Consider the following 15,790-nt stretch of genomic DNA (forward strand, 5'->3'; position numbering starts at 1 on the left):
CCTCTCTATCTACATTTACAAATATCTACATAATTTAATTAGAATATAATTACTAATTAACATATAATAGGTAGAATAGTAAAATATTATAAAATAAAATAAATTAATAATTAAAAAAATTAAATATTTTTAAATTATTAATTATTCGTTACTATATAATAAATAAATGGATAATCCAATATAGAGATTTGATGTGAATAGTCAAAGTTAAATTTATCTTATATTATTTTATTATATAATGAAAAAATAGTTATTCCAATGTGGAGATTTATGTAAATGTAATAATTAAAATATAAATTCATCTTACATTTATCAAAAGTGTCTTTTACATATGCATAATCCTTTAACAATGCTCTTAGTTACAAAAGAATTTCATAAAAATAAACCTACAAACTGATGTAATATGTTATATTGTAAAATTATTTTTATTGTAAAGTAAATCTAAAATATCACGTGAAATTATATTAATTTATAAATTTATTTTTGTGGTTATGTCACTTCTCGATTAACAAGCTTATAAATAACTCATATTAAGTCACGGTCTGTTTTAAATTTTTATCACCAATGTAGGACTTGAAATTATGAGATTCATTTAAAGTAGGGGTGGCCATACTACCTGTTAATCCAACACGAATACTATACGATAATAGTGGGTTAGGATTTAGTCTTAACAAGTTCGGGTCAAAACAGGTTGACCCATTAAGACACGATTGCTTAACGGGTTGATAACGGACCAACCCGTTATGACACGTTATAACCCGTTATGACACTTTAAGAAAGTTAAAATTATAATTATACTCTTATACCTAAAATTAAAATTGTTAGAATTTCAATTTCAATATTTTTATTATTTGGATTGTAATTTTAGATGTGTAGTTAACTTTATAATTTTTATAAATATAGTGATTTTAAAATTTATATAAAATTATGCTAAATTTAATCAGGTCAAACTAGTTAATTCGGGCTATTCAATCAATTTATATAAATAATTTGAAACGGGTAGTATATTATCATGTTAATTTATTTCATAATATTCACTAATGGGTCAAAACATGTTGACACGACACTACCCGTTATGTTAATGTGTCGTGTTATGGTTTGAGATTTTAACACGATAAGTTTAACGGGTCGGGTTAGGATTGAACTATATAATATAATATACATGCTTTGACACAACACGAACACGACCCATTAACACGATTTGACACCTCTAATTTAAAGCAATCTGTGTAACATACATATTTCTTTATATGATTTCCAATATTTATTTTGTTCAATTTTTATTATTTTCATGTGGAAGAAAATATTTTTTAATAAAATTACAAAATGAATATTTAAAAAAAAAAAAAAAAAAAAACTGTTTGGCCAATAGCCCGTACCAAACCTCACAAATCCTCTCCCTCTATTTCGCTCACACACAAACACCCGCTATTTCCAAAAGCACAGAGCCAACAACAGAAATCCTCACCAAGTTTGCAGTACCGCCCATCAACGTCTATCCCCAATCAGACGGCCCAAAATCATCTCAGGCCCCACCAGATGACTCTCTCTCTCTGAAAAAGCCGACCGTTTTGAAGAATCTCAGGCCCACGCGATCACATTAATATACCAACATCTTCTCTCCTCCTCACTTGTTCTGAAAATTCTTCCGACAGATTATCCATTGTAAGCTCAGCTCCATCGCCTTCACAATTCATCTGCATCATACAAAAAACAAATTAAAAATAAAAAGGAAAGAGATACAAGTTGATTTCGGGCGTCATTTCCATTTTCCACTCCTAAGTGCAACGATACATCACCGCTAGATTCTTTCTGGAGTTTTCGCACAATTCAATTCAATTTACAAAATTTTCATTCCATGTGTGTATAAAATTGTATAGATTGCACGTATATTTCCTCTAATTGTGAGTTTTCATTGTTATGTTTTTTTTTTTTTTTCGATTTACTTTCAGGAGGATCGATTTTGGGTTTTTTCGTATTGATGTGAAGGTTCAGGTTAAGGTGCGGAATTCTTCTTCATCTTTTTTTTTTTCTTTTTGTATTTTATTTTATTTTTTGGTTATTAAATGTTGCTGATTAATTATGCTATGTTTGTTTGCTGATAAAAAGGCTAGAAAAGATAGAATTGTGGTCTTTACTTTGTGGGTTGTGGCAATTTGAGTTAATAAAAAAGCACGAAAGTACGTATATAAAAAAAAAAAAAAAAAGCACGAACGTAAAAAACTCAATTCTACGTAAAAGAAAAAAAAAAAAGTTGGCTGATTGCTATGGAATTTCATTTTGTGGAAGCCGTAACCCAAAATCTAAGATTCTTAAAATTTTTTCGAGATTTATTTAAGGATTAGAGTTAGAGTTAGATTTTTTCTTTTCAAGTATTTTCCATCTTTAATTTTCAACTTACTGAATTCTGTCAATTCTAATTTTTTCCCTTTTTCTTTTGGGTAAATAAGTGTTTTTGGAAAGGTAAGTGGGAGTAGTATGGATATAATATCAAACCTTGATGATGGCCTGCAAGGACCTGATGGGACTTTAGAAGATAGTTTGCAGAATGAGCTTGAATTGATTCTGCGTGAGCAGCGCAATCAACACTTTATTGAGCGAGAAAGGGATCTGAATATATATAGGAGTGGCAGTGCTCCACCGACAGTTGAGGGATCGCTGAGTGCTGTTGGTGGTCTTTTTAGGAACCCTGATTTTAGAGAGTTTAATGGTAGTATTAGTGCTAAAAATGGGGGTTTGTCCGAGGATGAGATTCGCTTGCATCCAGCTTATCTTTCGTATTATTATTCTCATGAGACTATCAATCCAAGACTACCCCCACCATTGGTGTCAAAAGAGGATTGGCGTGTAGCACAAAGGTTTCAGGTTGGTGGGTCTTCGTTTGGGGGGACTGGGAGCTGGAGGAAGAAGTTGGTGAATGATGATGATAATTCATCATTGTTTTCAATGCAGCCAAGACTCTCTGTGCAACAGGCAGAGAATGATTTAATGGAATTGAGGAATGCCAGTGGAAGGAATCTCTCAAGGCAGACTTCATCTCAGTGGCTTGATAGAGGCCCGAATGATTTGATTGGATTGTCAAGCAGTGGCCTCGGTGCAAGGAGGAAGAGTTTTGCAGACATTGTTCAGGTAATTGACAATAGTTTTATCTTTATTTTTTTATCTTTTGGGTTTATCTTCAGTCATGAACATTGTTTTCTGAGGAAAAATAAAGATTATGAACATTGTTTGCAAAGCGCTCTGGCTTGCCTGATAAAAGCAATTTGCTTGCATAGAGCATCTGTTGCGATAGCAAAATGATATGGGCATTTTGTTTCATTGACGACTGATTTTTTTTGGGTAAGTAATAACCTGAAATTAGTATATGCAGGAAGGACTTGATCGACCTACCTCCTTATCTGGCAACATGTCACATGCAGCAAGTCATCACGCTTTTGGTGATATCGTGGATATTAAAGGTAAAGGAATGGCCGATCCCCATCCAGTAGGATTATGTAATGGAGTGGGGTCCATGGAGGGCTTGCATTCTGGCTCTTCTCCCTTGCGCCTGGTTGGGGTTCACAATCACAGCACAGCGGTTTCTCGTAATTATTCATCTTCTCTGGGTTCATCTTTGTCGAGGAGTGCAACCCCTGAACCACCGCATGTTGGAAGGGCTGCCGCTTCTAGTCTTCCTCCTGTTGGGAGCAGCAGAGTTTCCCAGATCAAGGAAAGGAATGCTGTTGGGGAGGGTCTCCAAAATGGTCACTATTCTGGTGTGACTGAACTTACCGATATTGTAGCTAATTTATCTGGCTTAAACCTGTCAAAAGCTAAACATGCACATGAAGATAGTCATTTGCAGTCTCTGCTTCAGCTTGGTATTGATAATCAGCCTGATTTTTTGTACAATATGCCCAATGACCACAAGCAGAGTCTGCAGCAAAAACTCACTGACAAGTCCAATGCTGAAAAGCTTTATTTGACTGCCAACTGCATTGATTTAGCAAGGAAAAATGGGATTGTAAATAACCTTAATGCCTTCAAGATAAGTTCCAATGGACAAGTTAACTTTCCCAAAAGAACTTCTTCTTCTGCCTGTCTTTATTCAAAAGTTAATTCTTCAGGGTTTACAAGTTCAGAGGGATCAAATTTTCATCACCAAGATCCAAATATCCCTAGTATGGGCTTGGCTAGCCATGCCAGTGATGCTTATACTGTAAATGAAAAGTTGAATTCGTTCATTAACAACAATCTTGATTCAGGTCCATTTTCTTTTTGTTTCTTCATGAATTTTTTCATGCAACATTTTCTACCATCTCAAAACTTTAATTAGCTTAGCTAGCCTTGACAGTTTGATATTCTTATATCTCAGCTGTGACTGCTTCTGGAAATGAACAAATTCTGAATAGACTGGGAAACCAGGTGTGGCCTGATATTCTTTCTCCATCTGTAGAGCCTCGTTCTATTCAGTACTTCCAGAGACCTTCTGATTATGCTACACATGCTTTGGCTAGTCCAATTGATCGTGCTCAGGGTAGCAATTATTTTATTAGTTCACATGGGGACTTGGAGGGAGTTCAGAAAGCGTACCTTGAGACGATTCTTGATCAAACTAAGCTAGAATGTGAACTGCCACATTCAGGAAAATCTGGTGGTTTTAGTCATGGGTGCTATGAGAATCCATCATATGGTTTTGGCATACCATATCCAGGAAATCCAATGGCAGATTCTGTACTTCCTTCTGTTGGATCGGGAAATCCAGGGTTTCAGAACGAGCGACTAACACAGTTTACTTCTATGATGAGAAGCTCACTGGGGGGATCAATTGGGTCATGGCACTCAGATATTGGCAGTAATATGGAAGGAAGATTTGCATCGACATTATTAGATGAGTTCAAGAACAGCAAGACTAGGTCTTTTGAACTTTCAGACATTGTTGATCATGTAGTTGAATTCAGGTACGTACATAATGATTTTTTAGGAGTTTATTCTACTCTTTAGCCCCGAGAGGGTATTGAATTCGTTCTCACCTGCCTATGTTGCAGTACTGATCAGTATGGAAGTCGCTTTATTCAGCAGAAATTAGAAACTGCCACAGTGGAAGAAAAGACCAAGATTTTTCCTGAGATAGTTCCACATGCTCGTATCTTGATGACTGACGTCTTTGGGAATTATGTCATACAGAAAGTAGAAACTTTGTTTCTTCAAAACTCTCAGTAAGGCTATATTACACTTTTCAAAGTTCTTGATTAATTAATTATTGCTGGTTGGATTTGTAGTTTTTTGAGCATGGCACAGAAAGCCAAAGAAAGGAGCTAGCGAGCCAACTGACTGGCCATGTTTTGCCCCTGAGTCTCCAAATGTATGGGTGCAGAGTGATTCAGAAGGTACTTTCATATACAAGCATCTAGATTTTCTCCCGCATTCTCTCTCGAAGAGCAATATCCTTTCAGGATGTTCTTGCTTCACTTCTTTTATCTGCTTGAAGTTTCAGTCCTTTGATATGAACTTATTTGTAAGCAAAAGTAAAACTTTATTGATGGTAGGAGGCATGGCCCAAGTACACAGGAAGTATACACAAAATACACCTAATAACCACTAAGCACTGATGATGGATACAAGCACATTATGAAAACTGTCCCCATTACAAACAATGACCGAAGCCCAGGAAAATAGTGTTGAAAAAGAATCTCTTCAACTTATCCAAGGAACTCTCCTGGTCTTCAAAGCAGCTACAATTTCTCTCCATCCACAAACACCACGTAATACAATGAGGAATCATTTTCCATAGCGGCGATGTGAACATTACCCCATCACCTTTCCAACACAAGGATATCCACTACTCTTTCAGGCATAACCCATGCCACTCCCGTTCCTATGAATTTATCTGTTTGTGTCTTGTTTAACATGTGTTGTTGTGATTACCACCTCACTTGAACTATTGCACTGTGTAAGTGACCTGCTTGATCAATTTCGTAAGAATGTATAATGAAAGAAAAAGACATCAAAGAGATGAAACCTATTATTTTCTCTGTTTGACGCATGTATTTCTTTCATTTTACTTTCTAGGAAGTAAGGGCATAAATGGATATCATGGTTGTATATTAATGTGCTTATGGATGGAGAACTTTAATTTATGAGTGCTGAAAATAAAAGGGCTCTATCATCCTTGCTTTGAGAATTATTTGGCATGGTCCAAAATGAAACATGATGTATTTATGATTTAAGAGAAGGTTTTGATACTCTAAATTTGATGACAGGCCTTGGAGGTGGTTGGTGTGGATCAGCAGACTCAGATGGTGGCAGAGCTTGATTGTTCAATCATTAAATGCGTTCGTGATCAGAATGGAAATCATGTTATTCAGAAGTGCATAGAGTGCGTCCCTCAAGATCGAATTCAATTTATTATCTCGGCTTTTTATGGGCAAGTTGTGGCACTTTCCACCCATCCTTATGGCTGCCGTGTTATTCAGGTTAGATAATTTTTTAGAGTAATGTTTATTTTCTTTGAAGGTGGTATATGACCTTTATTGACTTTATTTTTTTATGCTGACAGCGGGTCCTGGAACATTGTGATGATCCCAAAACTCAACAAATGATTATGGATGAAATCATGCAATCTGTATGTGTTCTGGCACAAGATCAATATGGGAACTATGTCATCCAGGTATACAGTTTTCCTTTTAAATCTGGTTCAATCATATTTGTGCTGATTAATAAAGGAAAAAACTTGATGGGGTTTGTCCATTCTCAGTCAGTATTTTGTCGACTTAATTCCCTTTTCTTGGACGAAATTTTTATTGCTTATTAGTGTGTACTATTTTGTTGCAAACATTGTGGATGTTGTCTAACTTTCATCTTAGAAAAAAAAAAATGCATGAAAGCTAACAAAAATCAACACTATCCCTACTACCTCAAAATCTTGCTAGCTGTAGTTGACCAGTTTATGGCATATTTTTTTGTTTTTTTCGAGTGAACTCCATAATTTGCTTACTCTGACAAAAGCAAAACGACATGCCCTAACACTTGTGCTTTAAGGAGTACACTTAACCATCCATGAAATTTTATCATTAGCATTCATTGTGTACCTGGGCTATGTCTATTCTTATTAATACATTATAATCATTTACCTATCAAATTTTTTTTTATCATTAGCATTATCATGTACAAGCAGTTTGATTCCCTGGATTTCTAAGTTTTCATTTAAAAAGTTCTCAATTAAACCTATCGAACTACTCCCTTGGGATTTTTTATGTGCTGACAATTATTTTGGGTTACATCTCGTTTTTTGATTACCCTGAAACATTTATATAATGCTGGCTTATGGACAGTACGAATCTAACTTTTTAATTCATCCTCTTTAAAGAGATAATGCTTAACTTTCATGTACTTCTTTGTATGTAGATTTTGTTAACATTTGAATGCTTATCTGTTTTTTGCGGATTTGAGTAGTATGAATTGTTTTCTTGTTAGTGCTGTATTATGATATTACTAGTCATGGACCCATAAGATTTATAATTTTATTCGTGGTAGCATGTCCTTCAACATGGTAAACCGCACGAAAGGTCTGCTATTATTAGCAAGCTTGCAGGACAGATTGTAAAAATGAGTCAGCAGAAGTTTGCTTCTAATGTGGTGGAGAAGTGCTTAACTTTTGGTGGTCCTGAGGAGCGTCTACTGTTGGTGAATGAGATGCTTGGTTCCACTGATGAAAATGAACCCTTGCAGGTCTGTGTTCCTTTACCGTCTCTAAAGTGGCCTGTACATGGCAGCAAATATGGTCCAGCATGCGCGTCTTTAGGATCTCTGTATTTGTAGGAAGTTGTCATATTCGTTAGTCCTTTTTTTCCTGGAAAAAAATGATACTCAAGACATCTTTATTCTTGAGTGCATGATAATCACAACAGATTTACTGCTTACTTTCTTTATCTTCTCTATACGGTTTAGTGTAAAGCCAAAAAGTGCAAATTGCAAGTGAGTCCTGTTTGTTTCAGGGTGAATAAAGGGTCCGATACAAGTTGTCCTAATAATAATAATAAATGGTCGTATAAAAAGTTTGTCAAAAATCGCAGGTAATGATGAAGGATCAATTTGGAAACTATGTTGTACAAAAGGTTCTTGAGACCTGCGATGACCGGAGTCTTGAGTTGATTCTTTCTCGCATCAAGGTTCATTTGAATACCTTAAAGAAGTATACATATGGTAAACATATAGTTTCTCGTGTTGAGAAGCTCATCACAACTGGAGGTGAGGAAGCAGAACTTTTTCCTACAGAAATTTCAGTTTTTTTTTTTTTTTCCTGCCAGGTTTGGTAATCATCCTGACCACTCATGATTTTAACCCCTTCATCTGCAGAAAGGCGCATCGGCTTGTCAGCATCATTCTCTTCTGGAGGCATCGCAATATAACCTAGGCTGTCTTCTTTTGCCACAACAAATGACACTTTGTACGGCCAACAAGGATGGTGATTTGATCAAGCTATCATCTGGAGTAATACTTATTTTTGAGGAGACTAATAGTTGTAAATAAACACATAATTCGCAGGCCCACTGGAATAAGAATTTTTTTAGATAAACTGCAAAGACTCCAAAGAGAGGCCAAATTAGGAAGTCAAGATCAACGAGAGGGTTACATGAATGAGGTTCAGTGTTTATACAGCAAAAGTAACTGTAAATGATAAATCGCAATGGTAGAGAGATTACTGAAAGTCGATATTAGGTTCGGCTTGTTGACATCCAGAGGCATATATATATGTAAATACATTGCATTGTTGCAATCTTCTTGAGATATATAATTTTTGCTTTCTTCTGCCTGTCTCTTGCTTCTTGTGATCATAATTGATAAGGTCGTTTAAACGGTCATAATTTTTGCTTTCTTCAATTCTAAGGTGAAACAAACTGATATGCACACGTGAAATAAGTACGTCCTTGCTTTTTCATTGAAAAAGAAAAGAAAAGAGAAGGGGAAGTTCCCTCAGTCCCCTTGAAATGCACATACATCCATCACCTCAAACAAAATCTGTCACTAATCCGCATGTAATTAGGCAACTAACGTCAAATTTATATGCGAGGGAAAAAAATCCCTAAGAACGAGCAATCTGCCATCTCTCTTTACTCTTCATACGCAGCATCCAAATCTAAACCCAAGTTCAAATTCTCATGTTTGATAAACCGATTGCTGGATCTTCTATTCTTCAAAATCTGCTTCGAGTCCTTCATCAACCTGATATACTTCTTTCTCACACTTAATAGAGGATGCTTCTCTATAGTTGACGTGTCACTGTAAGCCTCCTTAAGAATAGCCGTACAAGTCTTGTTCCTCAAAGACAAATAAAACATATGGGGATGCCTCTCAAATGCTTTGTGAACTTTCTGTGGCAACCCAAAATATTTCTTAAGGCATAGAAGCTTCCTCCTCTCTGCTGAATGCTCAACAAAGAGACTAAGCAACTCATGAAGAAATGCCACCACCCGCTTCTCCGCTATATCACTATTCGGGTCCAAATGAGAATAATCCTCGTAAGGTGAAATATATGGAAGCTTCTGAAACTCTTTCAACCAACCTTCAATCTTCCTCCTCAACCTCAAACCCTTTGAAGGGAAAAGTGGAAACTCGATTGCTTCCATTGGCTCCCCAAAATAAACCCCTCTCTTAATAGCATTTCTCTGAACCGCAGATAATACCTTTTCCTCGCTCTCAACCGTCAAACACTTCAACCCGTCTTCCATCTCCACAAACCTAAAAGACCCATCAAGATTCATTTCCAAGCACCTTAAAAAATCCTCAGGCAAGCCTAAATACCACTGCATTCCCTGGATAATCTTTAAAGGCAAAACTTTCCCATTACTCATCAGAATCAACCTCTTCAACCGATCCTTAAAATCATCCTTGCATTCCTCAAAGATCCTTTTCTCCTCTTTATCAATCTCGATAGCTTCTGGGGTCAGCCTGAACCAAGGCAAGTTATATTGGGGACCCGTATACTCCTCAAAAATTGCTGGGTATTGCCTCAAGAAGCTCGCAACCTTCATGGGAACATCCAACTGCAGCCCCCTCTTGGAGACTTGAGAGATTGGGATGCACCCACTAGGGTCTTCGGCTATGCAGTTCTTCAAGGAAACGATGGGCTTGAGTTGTATGGACCCGTGGATGTGCTCAATTGAGTCATAGTACGAGTCTTTCTTCCACTTCATGTACACATCTACATAGTGGGATTTCTGGGTACGAGTATAAGGAGGGTTTAGGGGCTGGTATAGGAAAACAAAGTTCGGTTTTTTACAGGAAGAGAGCAGCTTTTTGAGGGTTTTGGCGGTGGGGTTGGTGATGAACATGGAGAGGGATTAACAGGCTGCTCTATATTTGTTGGGTTTAAATAGATAGGTGAATACGGTGATTGGAGACGGCTGTGAGGACTAGGGTTTTCTTTGAAGAGAAACTGCAGGCTGCTCTGTGTTGCTTCGCCTGATTCCACCGGAATCTCTGACAAGTACCGAGGGATGAAGGAATATTAGGGATGTAGTGCTGCTATGCCACCAAGTCCACCTGGGTGTCCCAACTGTAAATTGGATTTTTCTGTTTGTTTTTAAACATTTTTTAAACATGTTAATGTTATAAACTATCTTGAATTATATGACTACATTTATCTAGCCGTCAAATGTATAGTACTAGTCGTCAAATGCATAGTGCATTGTACTAGTATAGTGAACTAACCGTCAAAAGCGTAGTCCCCTTTGTATTCCTATATATATCGTTTAATCATTTAAGGAATTCATAAGTTTGATAACAGATCAATAAGAGAATCTCTTCTCTCGTTCTCTCTCAATCTCTTGAAACTCTCTCTTTTTTTTCATTGAATTCATAACACGTTATCAGCACGATTACTCTCCATTCTCTCTTGATCTCTCTTCTCTCTCTAGCCGACTCTGAAATCCACGCTGCCAAAGCTTTTGGTTCTTCTGGTTTGCTACCAGGAGCTCTAGGACGTTCGAGAAGGATCTCCTCGGTTGAACCTATAGTGAGGCGGCTACCAACGTTCTCGTGCACAGCATCACCGAACGATTACGGAGGGAGAGAATCGCTGAGATTTTATACTCTTATGTTTTCGATTTTTGCTTATTATCACATGATCTGTAAAGCGATAATATCACTCACTTCATTCAATTTTCTGTAGGCAAAGAACACGTCCTGATGAGCGAGGTCCAAGCCATAGTTACAATACACGCCGCGTCTTTCTCCTAGAGCTCGGAACAGATGCAGGGGATCCTATAGATCCTCCCGTCCCAGACCTTGAACACAGGGATCTTGTAGATCCTCACCTATGAGACCTTGAACACGAAGGTATCGAGGAGAGGGAGCCGCGGCAGCTTAATGGCAACATCTCAATCACCAAAACAAGGAGAGATTCAAGCAGGCAATCGAGTCCTCAACGCCGTCGGATCAGTAACTAGATAAAGAGAAATTTGATGGTGGTAGGCTTGAGGGTGTCAAGTGAAGGTCTGATCATGCTTTTTGGAAATTGGGATTAGCTTTAGATGGGATCTGAGTAGAAAAAGAGAGGGGGCAGGTTTTGTCTCTCCTATTTAGGCCTAGCCATGCCAGCCGCCTACTCTTTAACCAAACAAATTCAACCTGACATCTTTTCACGTCATTAATGTCAATACAAATAATGAAGCCTTTGTAGCTGCTAACTAGTCAAAGAAAGAAAACTATAGTAGATTCATAATTCATAGATCGATGCTACTATTTTTGTCTTTACATGTTTAGTAAGGGTCCATTAAGCTGATAAGATGAGCCGACCAACTATCTTCACAATAAAATAAAATAAATAAAAATAGGTTGGTGGTGCTTATAGGGGATGAATCTAAGTCACGAGATTTTGAGTTTGGTAAGTGGTTACTACTATTATTATAATAATAGTTAACTGGTCTCCTTTTTATAATAGTTAGAGGTAAATTTTTTTTTATGATTAACTTGTCATGTTTGACTAATAATTTTAGTTTTATAGACAGGAGCTATGTACTGTGATATTTTTCAATCTTACTAATTTTTACAATGCACGAAGGTTCAGATGATACTGAAGATAGTAATCTTCTATTTCAAGTAAGTTTTTCAATATATCATTTGAAATCTTTAAAGTAAACATTGGTGAATTAAAATTTTCATAATTTACATATCAATTATATATGTGAATAATTTTATTCACATAGTTCAGATACAAGTTTTATTTATTCTTTTTGTACTTGTTATGAATTATTGATGATATAATTTATCTTAGAATGGAAATGGAGCATCTCTGAATGATCGCTCTAAATAAATAATTTTATTGAGTACCTCATAGTTTAAATGAGTGACACGTGTACCAAAAACCCATTATGATTTATGCACTTGAAGTTGCATAATTGAAATTGTGGAAATAATATATATTTAAATGAACGTCTCGAATATGCTCCTGAAGTAGCAATATCGAGTATGCTCCTGCAATATGAAATGCAAACGTTCACAATATATTCTAAATTTAAATCTGGTCTTTCAGTGACTGGGCAAAATAATGAGTTTTTGATAAGAATCATTAGTCACGTCTTACTAGATCTACATCATTCCCTGAAGTGAATGATAATGAATTTATATCATTCTATTCCCTGAAGTGAAAAGAATGATGCGTTTCATTCAAAGAAACTAAGAGATTGGACGTGATAATGAATATCTTTTCGAGTCAGAAGTTCGTATTGGAAAAGCTATAAGCTTTCTCTTTGAGATGATATTATACAATTATTGAATCAAATATTATGATGCATCAAAAAGTGATATGATTCAAAATATTTGTATCATTCATGGTTATCTTGATTATCCAAAATCAATTATGATAAGTCGAATGATTTTCATATGGACGTCCATAAAAGAACCAGAAGATTCTTTTACTATAAAGTCTTACCACCAGAAGTGGAAAGAAAAATTTGCTTGAAGCAAATAAGATGAAATTATTCGACGTTATCTTGATTATCATATGTGAACCAAAAGTTCAGATGATAATTAAATTTTGGATGCAATAAGATAAAAATGTCTCATATTTTAATTGCTAAAATCCCAGCGAGGATTGAAGTCCCTGTAGGACAATTAAGAAATTCAGCAGTCTGAAAGCATGTGAGACCTATTGATACAAAAGGTACTGCATTTTAAAAGAGAAAAGTACAAATAATTTGGTGCTCCTAAAGAGGCCATACCCACAGAACAAGCAATAGAGTCCATCCAAATTTTCTGTATAAAATTCTCCTATATAAATCTCCTGAAGAGTGCCTCCTGAAGAGGTTTTTCATGAAAATGTCTTCCCTTGAAGAGGAACAGGTACCTGAAAATAACGAGATCTCGTTACATTTTATGAATATTTGAGAAATTATGGATAGAAATAAAATCGTTATCGACAACGTATTTCCATATGAGATGGTAATTGACATTACCAGAAGTAATGATGAAAGTGACTCAAGAACCGTCAAAGAATACCGACGTAAAATATTGGCCAAATTTGAAAGAAACAATTCTTACAGAATTGATTCATTAGTAAAATATGATGCATCGAGACTTATAGTCTAAACACCTAAAGAGGTGATGCTTGTTGAATGTCAGTGGATATTTATAGAAAGGAAATAAAAATGTGATATATAAATCACGAGTTAGTTTCTCAATTCCTGCAGAATTGATATCACTAAGTAAAATGTGATAAATATGGACTTGAAGTCCAAACACCTAAAGAGGTGATTTTTGTTAAATATCAGTGGATATTTATATACATGATATAAAAAGCCTGAAACTTTTAATATGAAAATGTGATATAGAAATCACAAGTGAGTTTCTCGAAGAAACAATATTGATATGATTTTAAAGTGGTTGAAATCATATTGAAATTTTTATTAGCTTGAAAGTTACCGAGAGTTTAGATATGCATGATTAACTGCATATTTATATGGATCATTGGATCATGATATATATATGAAAATCCTTGAAGGATAGAAAATGTCTGAAACTTCTAATATGAATACATCTGGAAATATGTATTCTATCAAGTTTCAAAAATCCTTATATGATCTAAAGCAATCCAAACGCAAATAGAAACAAGCTATTATTGCAATTTATATATATGATTTAAATGTTATTGAGGCTCCAGAAGAGCTCATGAAACTGCACATATTTGAAATATAAATCTGAAACCCTTGCGGTTTCAAGGGGAAGATGGATGATGTTATTAATCATGAAATACCATCTTTTAAATACAATTAGTATTTCAGATTCATATTATGGATTTGATAAGAAGTGTGCATTATTAAAGAATAAATAAAATGAAGCACACAGAACATCTACCAGAAGATAGAAACACAAATATGAATATTTGTGAAATATTATTTTATTATCTTGAAACAAGAATTACAGAAATTTGAGACACTTTGCCTCATTCTTCAAACGCTCTTGTTCTTCAAGAATCTGCATGGCATCCTTATCTAAAGGGGTGGCAATCGAAAAGAAGATTTAAGCAAGGATTTTAAATTCCTATTCTTTTGCTTTATTGATTCTATCTTCATGTTGGACTCCAGAAGAAGTCGCTGAAGTATAGCAATATTCTCGTGGAGATTGTCAACTCTACAAGTTTTGGATTGCAGTCGTCGAGAAAATGCGACAATAGATGATGAGTATCGGGTACCGAGACTCACAAGCTCATAGATAGCTTCATTATCTGACCTATGAGTCAGATCATTATATTGTATGATAACACCTGTGGTAGAAGCAGGAACAACTGATGAACGAGGTGCAGAGTACCTCATATATTGGCCATGAGAAGATCGCTGAGCCATTGTAGGATAAGAATGTAGAAAGAGATTGCAGAATAAAAATGCAGTATGATTACAGAAAAGTGAAGAAGATGAGATGCGAATGAAGATGAGCTGAATATCTCTTTTATAGAGAAAATTATGATACAGCATCTCTCGTGAAGTAAGAGAAAAGAGATGAAATATAGCTTCATAGCTCTGCGGCGTCTGACAGCACGCCTGACAGCTGCGGCGCCTGACAGCACGCCTGAGACCTACAGAAGAATTGAAAATCCGCGGTACTTGTCTGATCTAAAAAGGCTGGCCACCGTTTTTATTAAAAAATGAGGTTAGCGGTTTAATGTTGATGAATTCTCCACTAACTGTGTTATTTACAAAAATTTTAGAAGAGTACAACTCCAGAAGAGTAGTGATGAGCAGAAAGATCCAGTTGTGATTATTTTATCAACATGGATCAAGTCCACAGTTAGTTGGATGTATAAATGCAAGTTATCTTTCAGATACACACAAGAAGATCATTGCAATTCATGAGAAAAAGTTGAAATTGATATCAAGAAGGTACGGTCAAGTAAAAATCTGGCAGATTTATTCATTAAAGCATTACCAACTGCAACATTTAAGAAGATTATGCAGAACATTGGAATGCGGAGGTTTGAAGACCTGTTATCATGCACTTTTCAGGAGAAGTAATGTCTTGAAGACTTGTGCTGATTGTACTCTTTTTCCTTCGCTAAGGTTTTATCCCACTGGGTTTTCCTTTGCAAGGTTTTAATGAGGCAATCCTAAAGCACTCGGCGATACATATGAATACTGTACTCTTTTTCCTTCGCCATTGATTTTTTCCCACAGGGTTTTTCCTTGGCAATGTTTTAACGAGGCATATTTTTTAAATATGGTCATCCAAAGGGGAAGTGTTACAAACTATCTTGAATTGTATGACCACATTTAGTTAGTCGTCAAATGCATAGTACTAGTCATCAAATGCATAGTGC

The 15,790-nt window shown here is 35.8% G+C and overlaps 2 protein-coding genes across 6 annotated transcripts in view; one reads left to right on the top strand and one right to left on the bottom strand.

The window, feature by feature from the left end:
* The window catches only part of LOC122288938 (pumilio homolog 4), a 21,502-nt gene extending 12,708 nt beyond the window's left edge, over positions 1-8,794 (top strand). The window contains exons 1-13 of one of the 5 annotated variants that reach the window (XM_043095790.1): positions 1,454-1,665; positions 1,953-2,001; positions 2,451-2,865; positions 2,953-3,129; positions 3,371-4,244; positions 4,355-4,940; positions 5,028-5,169; positions 5,262-5,369; positions 6,243-6,455; positions 6,539-6,649; positions 7,516-7,710; positions 8,055-8,229; positions 8,338-8,794. In XM_043095790.1, coding sequence (XP_042951724.1) covers positions 2,479-2,865; positions 2,953-3,129; positions 3,371-4,244; positions 4,355-4,940; positions 5,028-5,169; positions 5,262-5,369; positions 6,243-6,455; positions 6,539-6,649; positions 7,516-7,710; positions 8,055-8,229; positions 8,338-8,390 — 3,021 coding nt within the window. In that variant the 5' untranslated portion in view covers positions 1,454-1,665; positions 1,953-2,001; positions 2,451-2,478 and the 3' untranslated portion in view covers positions 8,391-8,794. The other 4 variants (XM_043095805.1, XM_043095776.1, XM_043095783.1 and 1 more) reach the window with 4 other exon arrangements.
* A 91-nt stretch (positions 8,795-8,885) lies between these two features.
* On the bottom strand, positions 8,886-10,631 carry LOC122288986 (protein WHAT'S THIS FACTOR 9, mitochondrial). The gene has a single exon (XM_043095845.1). It carries the CDS (start codon positions 10,311-10,313, stop codon positions 9,093-9,095), a length of 1,221 nt encoding a protein of 406 aa, XP_042951779.1. The 5' UTR covers positions 10,314-10,631; the 3' UTR covers positions 8,886-9,092.
* Between the last annotated feature and the right edge of the window lie 5,159 nt (positions 10,632-15,790).

The sequence above is a fragment of the Carya illinoinensis genome, chromosome 1, assembly GCF_018687715.1.
Source record: "Carya illinoinensis cultivar Pawnee chromosome 1, C.illinoinensisPawnee_v1, whole genome shotgun sequence".
NCBI classification, from domain to species: domain Eukaryota; kingdom Viridiplantae; phylum Streptophyta; class Magnoliopsida; order Fagales; family Juglandaceae; genus Carya; species Carya illinoinensis.

Excerpts from the sequence above, each read along its gene's own strand:
- LOC122288986 (XM_043095845.1), bottom strand. The coding sequence starts at position 10,313 with ATGTTCATCACCAACCCCACCGCCAAAACCCTCAAAAAGCTGCTCTCT.